The sequence below is a fragment of the Cottoperca gobio genome, chromosome 20, assembly GCF_900634415.1.
Source record: "Cottoperca gobio chromosome 20, fCotGob3.1, whole genome shotgun sequence".
NCBI classification, from domain to species: domain Eukaryota; kingdom Metazoa; phylum Chordata; class Actinopteri; order Perciformes; family Bovichtidae; genus Cottoperca; species Cottoperca gobio.
In genome coordinates this window covers 7,447,096-7,461,691 of record NC_041374.1, presented here as the reverse complement: position 1 = coordinate 7,461,691, position 14,596 = coordinate 7,447,096, and the positions used below count along the sequence as shown (strand labels likewise).

The window sequence follows — 14,596 nt, the reverse complement described above, 5'->3', positions numbered from 1 at the left end:
AATAATCCTGCATGGAGACCTAAATATTCACGTAAATAAGAAGAATGATCCCAAGACTATTGAACTTGAAAAGTTACTAGACAGCTATTATCTAAAACAAAATATCAGTGAACCCACTCATCAGCATGGTAACACACTAGACTTAGTGATAACGACAAGGCTGGACGTTGATAAGGTCTCAGTAATCGAATTACCAATATCTGACCATCACTCTGTGTTTGTTGATGCTAACCTACTCTTAACAAAGACCAAAAGAGAGACAGTAGTCAAAAAAAGAATACTAGATGACACAGCAGAGGAAACATTCTCTAACATTATGAGATGATTTGAGCCATGCTCAGACTGCTCCTTAAATTTCATGGTTGAACATATAAACAACACCTTGTCATCTACCCTGGATATTGTTGCTCCATTAAAGGGCAAAAAGAAATCCACTGACAGAATCTCCCCATGGTTAAACAGCAATATTAATCAGACCAAGAGGACTTGTGGAGCAGCTGAATGAAGATGGAGGAAAACTAAGCTCACAGTTAACTATGATATCTACAAAGAATCCATGGCATGGTAAAACAATGCAGCTGACAAGAAAGGATTACTTTTCTAAGATTATCACAGAGAATATTGGAAATTCTGGAGTACTATTCTCGACTATTAACCAACTACTGAACACTGCCCCTACCCCTCCGCAGTCCTCTGCATCAAAGTGTGAAGAACTCGCATTGTTCCTCAATAATAAAATAACTTAAATCAGAGCCAGCATCATAGACATAACCTTAAGACATAATTCATCAGCAAAATACTAGAAAAAATAGTCTCAGTCCAAATAAACTCCTTTCTTAAAGAAAACAACATACTAGAGGAATTTCAATCAGTCTTCAGAGCATGCCACAGTACCAAAACTGCTCTGACTAAAATAATTAGTGACCTCAGACTAAACTCTGATACAAACAAGGTCTCAATTCTTATCCTGCTAGACCTGAGCGCAGCATTTGACACGATCGACCATGACATCCTAATTAATCGTCTAGAAAAACTGGTTGGTCTTTCTGACTGTGTATTAAACTGGTTCAGAACATATATCAAAGGGAGAAAGTATTTTGTCAGGCTTGGAGATCATGTGTCAGAGAAGCATGATGCCCACTTTGGAGTTTCACAAGGGAGCTGCCTTGGTCCATTACTGTTCTCTCTATACATGCTACCACTGGGGGACATCATTAGAGAACACAATGTGTGCTTCCATAGCTACACGGATGACACACAACTGTACATCTCTGCTGAACCAAATGATACTACAGCTATTAACTCCATCACCACATACGTCAGCAATAAATAAATGGATGAGCAATAATTTCTGTAAATTAAATGAGAACAAAACTGAGATCCTACTAGTAGGTTCTGTAACAAAAAGAGAGATGATGCTGAATAACATCGGGAAACTTACTCCTTTGATTAACCTGAAGTTACAAGTCTTGGTGTTATTATAGACTCAGATCTAAGCTTTAAATCCCACATAAACAAGGTGACAAAAACATAATTCTTCCACCTTAGAAATATAGCTAAAATCCGACAATTTATAAATCAAAAGGATGCTGAAAAACGAATCCATTCTTTTATCTCAAGCCGACTCGATTACTGTGATGCACTTTTTACCGGCCTTCCAAAAAAAACAACGGAGAGATTTCAGCTCATCCAAAATGCTGCAGCGAGGCTGCTGACTAGAACCAAGAGGAGAGACCACATCAGTCCAGTGTTAGCCGCTCTACACTGGCTTCCAGTAACTTTTTGAATTTACTTTAAGGTCCTCCTTCTTGTATACAAAGCCCTAAACAGAACCACACCAAGTTACACTGCCAACTCTCTAATAAACTATGTGCCCCCAAGAAAATTACGATCATCCACTACTGGTTTATTAAATGTTCCCAGAAACATTCATAAGAAAATTGGGGATGCAGTCTTTTGCAATTATGCACCAAAGCTATGGAAAACTTTACCTGCAGACATTAGGGAGGCAAGCTCGCTCAATATCTTCAAAAGTAAGCTAAAAACATATCTCTTTACTTTGGCCTTTTAATGGGGATATTTTATATATTTTTATCTTAGCCTTTTAATGGTGAATTCTTACTGGTTTAACATTGAATGTGTAAAGGTAACTAGGATACATTTTCAGACTGTATTTTTGAAAAACATGAAATCAAATAGACAGTTTTACCATAGGAAAAAGAGGAAGTTTCTCTGATAAATGTGTTTACATGTTCTTTACACAATTAGTGGAAAAGTGAAAGATTAAAGAATATATTGGAGAAAAACTGGCTTTAACCAATAGGTTTCATAAAACTTAACAAACAGGGGTTTGTTTATGAAGCGGGCTTTAACCAAGATTTTGGCAAAATAATCTGGACTAACGGAGACGTCTGTGTTTTATACGTTAAAAGGTCAATAAAGAGATTGATGCTGTAAACGTAAATCAAAAACTACCAGGAATGGGTAGCAAAGGGAGTACACCAGTTGAAGGGCCACAGGGGCCCATTGTTGATCTCATGCTTTCAAAATATGGCCCGGATAGTTTAAAACATTTACAAGAATGGTGTGATGAATGTGGTTTTCCGACAGGAGGGTCGTTTAGTACTGCACAGATAGGGTAACTAGGCACAATACTCCAATGTTATTTTATACTATTTTATTTCTGCTATTTTATTTGTTATTTTAGACTATTTTAATTCTGGCTGCTATTTTTATCTGCTATTTTATACTATTTTAATTCTGCTATTTTTCTAATGGTACTTCAGACTCATTTACATCAACACTGTGATTATTGTACTGTAAATGCTCTTATTCTATCTAATCTTGTACTAATTGTTATGTTTTTGCTGTGGAGCACTGAGGCTGCAATTCTTGTATGAAAGGTGCTATACAAATAAAGCTTATTATTATTATTATTATTATTATTATTATTATTATTATTATCCTTTTAATATGCCTTTTGAATGCAATTGTCGAGAGTGAACGGTATTTAAACTTATTAACATTCTTTTTAATCTTTTGTCCATTTACACAAATATTTGGGAAAACTCTTTATTTCTGTTTTAAAAATTAGCCACTTTGCAAATCTTTCCATTGTTAAAGACAATTTGGTAGGAATTGTTGACTAAGGTATCTTGTTCCCTTGTAAATTTTCAAAGAATAAAAATAATAATGATGAATGTTTACTGAGAAGATAGAGAAAAATGTACCTGGGAGTAGCAGGTATTCCCTTGTTGTGCGCCTTCTCACTCTCACCCATCTTGTCCATCCAAGTTCCACAGTTGAAGCGATTTCCTCCATAGATGAAGCCAGTGGACTGGTCCACTCCGGCCTCCACATTAAATCCTGGTGGGAGCGAGATGGACTGCTATTAACAGTGTCAGTACCATGTCAGGACACATTTACTTTAGTTGTGCAGTCAACTGAAACTTTGGACTGTGTAAGAAAGCCACTCATACATAATGGTCCATCCCATGATCTGCTCTTTCTGCCTCTATGAGTTTAGCTGGAGCCATAGATATCTGTTAGTTTTGTTGTTGCCTTACACATGGCAAGCTTTTTTTGTGCAATTAATTTGTACATCAATATATTGTTATATAACTTTCACACAGAATGCAAATATTGCGCAGGCGAGTATTCCCCAATTTCGTATCGCTTATTTGACACGCCCCCGGTGTCTAAAGGCCTTTACCCTAATTCAGGGGTCTTCAACGTTTTTCAGGTCAAGGACCCCCACTGTACATATTGTATAGAAGAGGCTTGAAGAGGTCTGTGCGATGGTGGGGGGGGGATTTCCTTTAGTTCACCCTACTCCTTTCCTCCACTCTGTCTCTGACTGTAGGTGTGTGTCGCCGTCCTTTGCTTTATCAACAAACAATTTTGCGACCCCCTGTTGAAGACCTATGCTTTAGATTATTTTTCTCCGCTAAAAGTATCTGGTGAAAACGTAAGACCCACAGCAGCTACTACTCAGACAACAAAAACTGACATATACCAACTGACCTCATGATGCTAAAGCAGAACTATAGTAACAATGAAAACATTTTTAGATCACAATTTTTTTAAATAAATAAATTATATCTATGGTCTTGTCCCAGTCAGCAGCTACAATTTGATTTGTATTGATCAAAGGCAATGGGCCTACTGCACTCAAAACTTCAAAAATGTATCAAAAATCACAAAGAGCACCAAGACTTAATTTCTTTATGCAAAACATCCTGCAATATGTGAAGAAACTTTACCTCTTTACAATCAATAGTCAATTAAAATGTTTTTTTTCTGAACAAGTCATATGGACGTTTGCAGCTCTTTGCACTTGTAAACATCATGTTGTATTTACAACTTGTTGCGGACCAGTGGTGTAGTCTACATGATGTGCAGGTATACGCCGTATCAGAGTGGACTTGGGTAAGCAGTTATAAATCGTAGATTACTGGAGTGCCTGTAAAACCACAAATTGTGAAATAAGAAAACCCGGTCAGTTTTTGTGGGCTGTCAAGGTCAGAAAACATGGGATCCAACAAGCTATTCAGATGTGGCATTCTCTTCCTATTTCCCATGCAGGCTAGTTAGAATATATCGCCTCACCATCTGAGTATCTACCACCACCACCATCAGTTTGTGAAACATGTACACGATTGCAGGATGCATAGAAGCGTATGCAAGTCGCCTTTCCACCGACCGCGCCAATACTGTATTACCTTGCGATTATAAGGTCAACAGTTTAAATCCAGCTAGGGAACCTTGTGTGTATCCATAATACTCTCTGCTGTCTGTTGTAAATTCAGAATATGTCACAACAATATGCTTGGACCCCACTTATCGCCGCTTGAGGCTTTGCCATTGCTGTTGTTGCAAACTATTAATAAGTCCTAAAGGCTTTTTTTGAGAATTTACCACTCCATAGAACAGGAAACAGCCTGGCATGACCTGATCGGTGTAAAGCTAGAATACATCAAGTAAGAATCAACAAACTGTATTGTTAATGAGTGCATGGAAATACCTTCATCACTCATATTGCTATCCAATTGTGGCCCAGCGTTGGTCTCTCTGAACTGGATGCCATGCATATGTTGCTGCATGACCTCCTGGATAACATCATACAGCGGCTGTTCCTGAAGAAAAAAAACACACTTCAAATTCTCCAAATGACTTGATTAAAATAAAATAAAAATCAGTTTGTTGGCAGTTTAGATCCAAAGGATTTATGGAACTGTGCAGTGATTTTTTTAAATTTTACTATGAACAACTTTTTATTTTATTTTAAAAACTAGCTTTAAATGGCAAATATCACATTTTTAAAACTCTTCTTTGGTGCTGAGACAGCACTGTTAAGAAAGGTCTGTCTATGCGAGGTCTGGCAATGCGAGACAACTGTTCATATGATATATGAGCAATCACTATATTCACATACCAATCCACTCAACATGAATTAACTGACTAAATCAGGAGAAAATAGGCTTATTTGTTCATTGCTAATGTACTTTAAAAATGTATATATATTGTTTTTAGAACTCGTCTGGAATGTATTTGATCAACAGTGGCTCTCGCTCATCTCAAGAACCAATGAGAACACAACACGCAATCCTACCCGGGCTCCAGAAGGCTGAGGCTCAGATACGTTGGTGGTGTACATCCTTTGGACGGCACACCTGAGGATAGAGACACCGTCTGGTACTAGTGTGCAGTACTCCTGGATACACTGCAGCCACCACCACACAGCATCCCTGGAATTGTAGCGCCCACTGCAGCCCTGGCCCAGCAGGTTGGGGATCAGGCCGTGATGCAATGTGCCTGCACATGCCAGGATGATGGTCCTGTGACAATCGGGACAGTGGTTTATTAGAGGAGCGTTCATATACAAGTGCCAGAGTTCTGAACATAGCACAAAAGGTGCCTTCTATCTTTAAAATGCACCATTCTGTGAAGCGTCATCATTCAAGCAGGAACAAATTATATTTCATGTCGGCAATCTAAACTACTTAAGACTGACTTTGTTTATCTTTTCAATGTTATTCATACATCACACAGTGGTCAGGTCTTAATTTCTGGCCCCAGTCCTGTAGGATGCTCAGTATTCCCACTTGGTTCTCCAAGTACTACGATTGTCTGGAATTGTGACGATCTTTTTGCAAAAGACACAGTGTCACGGGTGCTAACAAACATCATTCTGTGCAGTCATTACCACATCTGTGTCCTTGGTCGACCAGCAATTATGTCATCAAAACAACACACATTTTTGCCTGTACGTCACAGCCCAGATCTACCTGTTTAAAAAAATAAAATAAAAACATTCCTGTAGGTTCCATACATTCATATTAATTATTGAACTCATAACCTGTTGTAAAATATTTTTAAGATGCAGCCCATTAATTCACTTTTCTTTTATGCTGTGCAAAAAAGCAACTTTTTTTATCCATGTATCTTTCTGTTTTATCAGAAATCAACAATCCTTTATTAGTCCCACCACGGGGAAATGTATCTTGTCACAGCAAAAGAACATAGGAAGTAAAAAGGAAGTACAAAATAATTAAATACAATAAAAAAGAATATACGTACCAAGTGGTTGATAGAAAATAAAGTGAATATTGTAAATGGCAGTGATAACTGCACAGCAGTGGTAGAATAGTCTGTTCTTGGTGTGGTGGTCTACCTGATCTATCTTTCCATGTTTGTATGTTACGCTCTGGAGAGAACTGCTTGTTGGGCCAAACTCCGACTGAAGAGCGTTAACTTTATCCAAACGCACTCGTCCTTTCAGCTCGTGCAGTTTCGGCATGTTTCGTGCAGTAATTACACTCAAGATTATTTTTCAGAACCGCAAGCGCGTCTGCACAAACTAGGCACACTCGCCTTTTAATTTCCACAAAGAAATAATTTTGCGTGTGTTTTATGAATTACCCCGAGGGCCGGATCAAATGGTCTCGCAGGCCGTATACGGCCCGGAGGCCGGAGGTTCCCCACCCATGATATAAATACTCAACCTGCGCATGCATGAAATGGAAAATATTCAGTGTTAAGCACTGCCTCTGGCGGTCAGTAAGGATGAAATAGAACAGTAATAAAAGATAATAAATTAGAAGAAGGTATCGCAATCCTTAAATGATGTGCATATGACTCCTAATACATTATATATTAGATTTAAGGGCTAAACAATTAAAGGAATAACTGTTCTATGCAACATAATGAAAGAAGGAACATTGTTTAGTTTTGAAAGACTTAAAGAGAAATTCTTAATAGTAAAATAAGACTTTCATCAATACCTGCAGATGCGAATGTATGTTAATAAACAATATAACTGGGCCAAGTACAGGTTTGATAGAACTGTTCAGAAAAGTATATAATTCAAAAGCTGATTATTTCATGTATTTATAAAGGTCTAGTGAATCTTACAAAACACTCAATGGACAACAATATGGATATATCAATGTCACCAGTTACTAATGTACCAGTTCACAAAAAGAGTTCAGCTGGAAATGCCTGAGTATCTTCATTCCAACCAGATTGCGCTCAAAGCCCTAAATGTCTTGAAGCTTATATTCTCCTATCTTGTGGAGTTGTATGACGGACTCACCGAGCCTCCAGGTGTCTGCCAGTCAGCAACAGCAGGCCTCTCAGGGAAATGAAGGTGTCACGGCCCCAACAACGGAATACCCCAGCACAAAAGTGAGGAAGACCTAAAGTAAAGACAAACAATTATTATCTCAGGGTAACAGTGGTTCTGAGTATTTATTGCCAATGTAATACCCCATTATAGGCTTTACTTTATTTTGCATACCAAACGTTGAATAGAACCTGCATGCTGTGCATTGCAAAGTTTATATCAAAACATTTAAAAGATACGGCTAGTGTTATATATTTTTGTTATGCAATGCATACGTTTTGCAACCATGCAGGATGCAGTCACAAAACTTTACAAGATGTGTAGTTGAGTGGTGAGGGGTTAAGGGGCCATTGGGCCCGACTTTGTGCCTCTGGCTCAATTTGGCGTCACAATATTGCAGATGTGTAGTGTGTGAACGGAGTTCAAAGATGGGTGTTGCGCCGGAAGTTGTGAGTAGGAATTTGATACATTGCAACATAGTTTGCACTTCCCTTTTTGTAATTAAATTGATCTTAGGATGTGTATTTAATTTTTCTATGCATGTATAGCAGTATACTAGTATAACATGTATGCATTTATTTCATTATGTACTATTGAGTGCTAGGCTACAAAAATGTTCTTCAGGATGAATACACACCTATCTCAACTCATCATACCTTATCTCATCTTTTCTTATCTAATAAAATAAGAAAGTGCATGAAATGCTCAAAATTAAAATGCATACCTGCTGCGAGTGACTCACAGCACTGTTCCTCCTGGTTAGTGACTTCACTAAGGTGGAATGGGACGTCTTTAAGTTGAGGAGAGATTGTGGGCAGCGCCCAACTGTGATCTACACCACACATCTGCACGGAACCCAGCGACAGCTGTTTAACCAGGCTGGAACCATTCTGCACAAAGCTAATGAAGTCAAATAAACCCATTAGACAGGGACACACATTGGTCACCAAGTGAGCAGAGAATTATTTATCATTTCAAGTCAAATAAGGAATAGGGAATGAAAGAAATGGTTCAGTGAAATAAGTGAACTAGGGAATACTATCAAAGTCAAGTTATATAAGATACAAAAGAAAGATACAAAAGAAACATCAAGTAATATTAGTTTATATTTATCTGAATAACCCATATTAATAAGCCTTCCATCAAAAAGCATTAGAGAAAGTAAAGAGAAATCAAACAGCAAATAAAAAAAATATTTAAACACCTTGACATGCGTTTGAAAACAGCCTCTAGAGCGGTGGTGTAGGCTCCTTGAATAATGGAGTCAAAGTAGCAAGGCACAAGGTAGCGGGGGATGTGCTTCAGGTAGCCAAACATGGCCTGGAACCAGTGGCCCACCTGTAGGTCAAAAGGTAACATCAGTCTCATCACTGCACATATTCTCTACTATATCCACTGCATAGAGACACAGAAGTTCCAAGGCCACACCCACTCTAATGCAGACAACATTTTAGATTTTGTGTTTGCTGTCCACACTGAAATGACAATAGAAAAATAGCAAAATGGTACCTGGTAAAACAACTCAACTGTGATGTATTGCCATCATATACATACATACATGTGGTTGGATCGACAGAACGGTTTGACAAGCATAACTCGTTGTTCTGCCAGCCCTGTGTCCTGTCTTATATCCTACAAATTTCTTTTGTCAAATCTGATATTACTATATCACAACGAAGTATTTGGGACATAGTCAGAGTCTGGGTTTGATCTGCAGGTGAAGCTCTGTTCAGTCACTTCTTCTAGTCTTTTGTTTCAGTGCAATTCATCATATGATACAGGTGTTGTCAATGACTGAGAGTAACATTTAGTTTGCTTGTTAGATACATCAAGGGTTTAGTGCCTACCCTAACACTTTACATTTTTCAGATAAAGCTGGTAAGAGTGCGTTTGAGTTGAGATTATTTTAAGGTCAAGAGTTACAAGCTCAAGTGTTAACTGCTGATTTGATTGGGACTTTCCTCTTGGATCTGTGAGTAGCGGAATCACCATGTATAATGTTAATAAAGTGCTGGAGTATACCTCATTAGATACGGATGGCATGTGACAATATTATCAATGTAAAGTACAGCCCTGATAGGTAATCTGGCTGAAGCTCACCTCTCCGATAGCTCCACCCTTGGCTAAAAGTCTGTTGGAAACATAGTCCATCATCCAGTCTCCCTGCCTCAGGTTATCACAGAGCGGATGACCAAGATCATTCTTTGGACGAATCTCTGACATCACAGACATCAGCCCTAAGAATCACAAACATCTTATGAATAGTTGTACTGCAAACATTCTAGGATAAAGGATGATGATTATATTAGTGCATACCTTGAACTTGTGTTTCTTTTATTCAGTGGGTTTTAAAGATGTAATGTTTACAATATGAACAGAATCTCAGTTTAAAACAACTGTGTTGATGTCATGTCAAAGATGTATATCTAACATCTACTGAAATAAGCATGCTAACTGACTAGCCCCGGCCCGCCCCGTCTTGTAATACCAATTGTTCCTCGATAGGCTATAGTGAGTCACTGTAGCACCAGTCTGCCCTCATTCCAGACAAAGGAGAAGTACAGCTGCCCTGGCTCGAGAGCTTGTCAATAATTCATCGATGATCCTACATCTTGACAGTACATTTTGAAGGTTTGTTAATTGGATTTAATCCAAAATGGAGAAAATATCTTGCACCCTTGCCTTTCGCTGAAGTAGAATATGCGGCAGCTCTGGGAGACAGACAGAGCTTCTGTTAGCAGTCAGCAAAATCCCTGTTGCTGCCTCTACACATCGCTTTCTGTTTTCTTCAGCTACCAATAACACAGGACACACTGCATTTGTTTTCAAACAAACTGTGCAATGGAGACGATGATAACATATTTTCTGTCCATTGATTTTCATATGAACAAGAGGTTTAAATAACTTGTTCATATATCGTTAGCAACATGGCTACCTCTAGTAGCCTGGCAAACTTTTCTGTCCAAGGCAAGAAACAATCTTAAGAATCCCAATATGAACTAGAAACCCCGATCCCAATGCTATGATAAAGGCAGAGTAAAACACCTGGTAGCATTAACTGTAAGAAGAAGGTAGGTTTTGTTACTTAATGTTCTAGCTTAGTAAAAGAACGCTTCAATCACTCTCCCTCTTCGCCTTCTTCGTCAACGGGGCTCTTTTGCCGGGTAGTTTCCACAGTTAACATTACTCTGGTTGTTCCACTACCTTGGAAGAGTTACTGTAGCTATTTTGTTCAGCAGAAGCTATTTTGTTAAATTGCCCTTTTAGCGAAAAGCTCTGTGGTAGGCAGTGCATATTTTATTGTGAAAGGGAGAACAGACAGAATTGAATCCTGAAAACGCTGATAGTGTCATTCTACAGCAATTACATATGTATACATGCAATCAACATATACTTCATAATGATAAGTTGAAGCAAAAAAATATATCTGTTGGCACTTTAAATAACTCAACTGTAAATGTAGATTGTATGAACACAGTAAAAATAGAGGTGAAATGCTGCCCTCTATTTCTTTGGAGCAGGTGGCTCGGTTTTACACATTGGACCTTTAAGTACCTTGCAAACCCCCATAGTTGAGAGGTAACCATGAAGGAATGTTGTAGCATCCTCCCCCATCCTCTCTCTCCTCGGCATCACAGCGGTACAGCAGCACATTCATTTCAGCCAGGGTCAGCTTGGACATGATGCTGAGGAGGTAGGAGCATATCAGCAATGACTATGACAAAGAATGACAGGTAGACAGTAAGTAGAAGAAGGGTAGAGAAAATGCATCTATGCACTGATAAAAGCACAAAGTGTCATATACTGCAAAACACATTTTAAGGCTAGTGACAGCCGGGAAGCCTGTGACAACTAATTCAGAAAACTTTACATTCTTTCGGTAAACAACATTCGGGTCGCGGGGTCAGCAGCTCCAGTAAGGAACCCCAAACTTCTCTTCTCCGGGCCACATCCGCCAACTCCGAAAATTGTAAGTGAATCATAATTCTGTTGAGGTCTCTTACCTCTTACCTCAAAACTCAAAGACGTAACTCTTATTTAGTTGCTTATTCTTCCATTATCCGGTTGGCAGGTCGGCCTCAGTCTCAATGCATTATTTAAGATTATTAGTCCTGCCTTCAAGAATAACAATATTAACTTTAAGCCATTGCTTCTCAATAACTGTTGTCCCACAAGCACCGCTGTGTTCCCTTCTCTCCCTCTGTCCCTTTGTGTGCTCGTTTGTTCTCGTACCCTGTGAATGATGTGCTTGAGATTTGCATCTTGTGTTTTTGTGCAACAAGCAAGTGTTTTTCCTCAACAAGCTAACTTAGTTTAAATGGAGCCAGAAATGTTACTGTAATTTCTTCTTTTTTTTTTTTACATTTATTGAAGATGCTTTACTGACGGTGCATGATATCTCAGGCTGAATAAGGCAAAAATAAGATTGATTAAGCTGTGTACCATTAGCTAACAGTAATGTTTTGGAGGGATTATCTATCTAAGCGCTCAAAACTTTATATCTAGCTATTGCTTATTTTACAATTTTTCTTCTCCTTCTTTCCCTAAACCAGACAGAACACACTAAAAGGTTTTTATTGCGGTTCAGTTCAGCTGAACAAAATATACAATAAAACATTTTCTAAGGCCTAATATTTATTCAAATGTAATGTAAGACTGCTTAAGGACCGGCAGACCTCCGTTATTCCACTTCTTATGTAATTATACCGTAATTTTAATTACCAATGTAAATTAAATAAAAAGGGTATTTAACTATCCATCCATCCATCGTCTACCGCTTCGGGTCGCGGGGGCAACAGCTCCAGTAAGGAACCCCAATCTTCCCTTCTCCGGGCCACATCCTCCAGCTCCGACTGGGGGATCCTGAGGCGTTCCCAGGCCAGTGAGGAGATATAATCTCTCCACCGAGTCCTGGGTCTTCCCCGGGGTCTCCTCCCAGCTGGACGTGCCTGGAACACCTCCCTAGGGAGGCGCCCAGGTGGCATCCTTACTAGATGCCCGAACCACCTCAACTGGCTCCTTTCAACGTAAAGGAGCAGCGGCTCTACTCCGAGTCTCTCACGGATGGCTGAGCTTCTCACCCTATCTCGAAGGGAGACGCCAGCCACCCGTCTGAGAAAACCCATTTCGGCCGCTTGTACCCGTGATCTCGTTCTTTCGGTCATGACCCAGCCTTCATGACCATAGGTGAGGGTAGGAACGAAGATCGACCGGTAGATTGAGAGCTTTGCCTTCTGGCTCAACTCTCTTTTCGTCACAACGGTGCGGTAAAGTGACTGTAATACCGCCCCCGCTGCTCCGATTCTCCGGCCAATCTCTCGCTCCATCGTCCCCTCACTCGCGAACAAGACCCCGAGGTACTTGAACTCCTTCACTTGGGGTAATGGCTCATTCCCTACCCGGAGTAGGCAATCCACCGGTTTCCTGCTGAGAGCCATGGCCTCAGATTTGGAGGTGCTGATCCTCATCCCAACCGCTTCACACTCGGCTGCGAACCGATCCAGTAACTGTTGAAGGTCACAGACCCGATGATGCCATAAGGACCACATCATATGCAAAGAGCAGCGATGAGATCCTCAGGTCACCGACCTGCAACCCCTCTCCTCCACGACTACGCCTCGATATCCTATCCATGAAAATCACGAACAGGATTGGTGATAAAGCGCAGCCCTGGCGGAGGCCAACATTCACTGAGAACGAGTCCGACTTACTGCCGAGTATCCGGACACAACTCTCGCTTTGGGCGTACAGGGATTGGATGGCCCTCAGAAGTTACCCCCTCACCACACACTCTCTGGTCCCCCTTTTTAAATAGGGGAACCACCACCCCGGTCTGCAAACCCCTAGGCACTGTCCCAGACTTCCACGCAATGTTGACGAGGCGTGTCAACCAAGACATATATGATTGAGGTATGATTACTTGCAATCCAAGCAGAGCAATTCAATGATGCCAGGTAACAACAGCAGCAAAACAAATTTCTGAAAAAGTGTGTTTATTAACTTGTACAATTAAAACAAATATAATTTATATTTTAAGTATTCTTATCATGTTTCCAATAATTAGAGAAGCAGCCGTTTGGGATTGAAAATAATGGGCCTCAGGCACCCTGCAACATTGTTCATTAAATATCTATGAAAAGAAACTCCCGCAAATAAAATCAAAAATCTGAATGTAAGACACGAAATAGTGCAAGATAAAATATAGGGCTATAATTTTAACTTAACCTTCCCGGGGTCTTTGGGTCAAATTGACCCGTTTTAAAATTTCAACATCAAGGAAAAGTATGTAAAAAATATTTTTTCTCTATGAAACTTCTTCTGCTTGTTTTATTTACTGTACTAAACATGTGATGTGAAAATGGTACATTTCATGCATTTGCTACCCCCCTGCATCAACATATAACACCCAGGGTCTTCGGGTCAATTTGACCCAGCCATTGAAAGTGGAGGCTAAAAGGGGTCAGAAGTGAAATTTAGACCATTTCTTTCTTTGAAAATGTTAGACATATTGGTATTTTCTAGTAAACATTGCATTTTGACACACTGACACAGACACACACTCAAACTGAGACTGACAGACACATACTGCCACAAACTGACACAGACACTGACACACACTGACACAGACACACTGACAGATACAGACATACACTGACACTGACACACATTGACTCAGTCATACACACAGACACACACTGACACAGACACACACTGACACAGACACACACTGACATACACTGACACAGACATACACAGACACACACACACTGATCCGGACACACACTGACACAGACACACCCTGACACACACCTTATCAACCCTGAAGTGTTTTCTTATGTTCAGAACAAGCAGTTGAAATATGTATGTATGTGTTTTTTTAAATGAATATATAAATACATTTGAGTAGCTCTTTATTAATGGTAAATGCGTGGTAGCCACAACACCCTTCTATTGTCTGAAAATGCCTGAAAG

General features: G+C 39.7%; 1 protein-coding gene across 1 annotated transcript in view; it reads right to left on the bottom strand.

The window, feature by feature from the left end:
* LOC115025484 (glycogen debranching enzyme-like) overlaps positions 1-14,596 on the bottom strand; it is a 52,738-nt gene that overhangs the window by 12,272 nt on the left and 25,870 nt on the right. Inside the window, exons 20-27 of the mRNA XM_029457778.1 lie at positions 11,180-11,310; positions 9,725-9,861; positions 8,829-8,962; positions 8,349-8,524; positions 7,595-7,697; positions 5,612-5,837; positions 5,024-5,135; positions 3,231-3,366 (exon numbers count right to left, since the gene is read on the bottom strand). Of these exons, the coding sequence (XP_029313638.1) occupies positions 3,231-3,366; positions 5,024-5,135; positions 5,612-5,837; positions 7,595-7,697; positions 8,349-8,524; positions 8,829-8,962; positions 9,725-9,861; positions 11,180-11,310 (1,155 nt within the window). The remainder of the gene's footprint in view (positions 1-3,230; positions 3,367-5,023; positions 5,136-5,611; positions 5,838-7,594; positions 7,698-8,348; positions 8,525-8,828; positions 8,963-9,724; positions 9,862-11,179; positions 11,311-14,596) is intronic.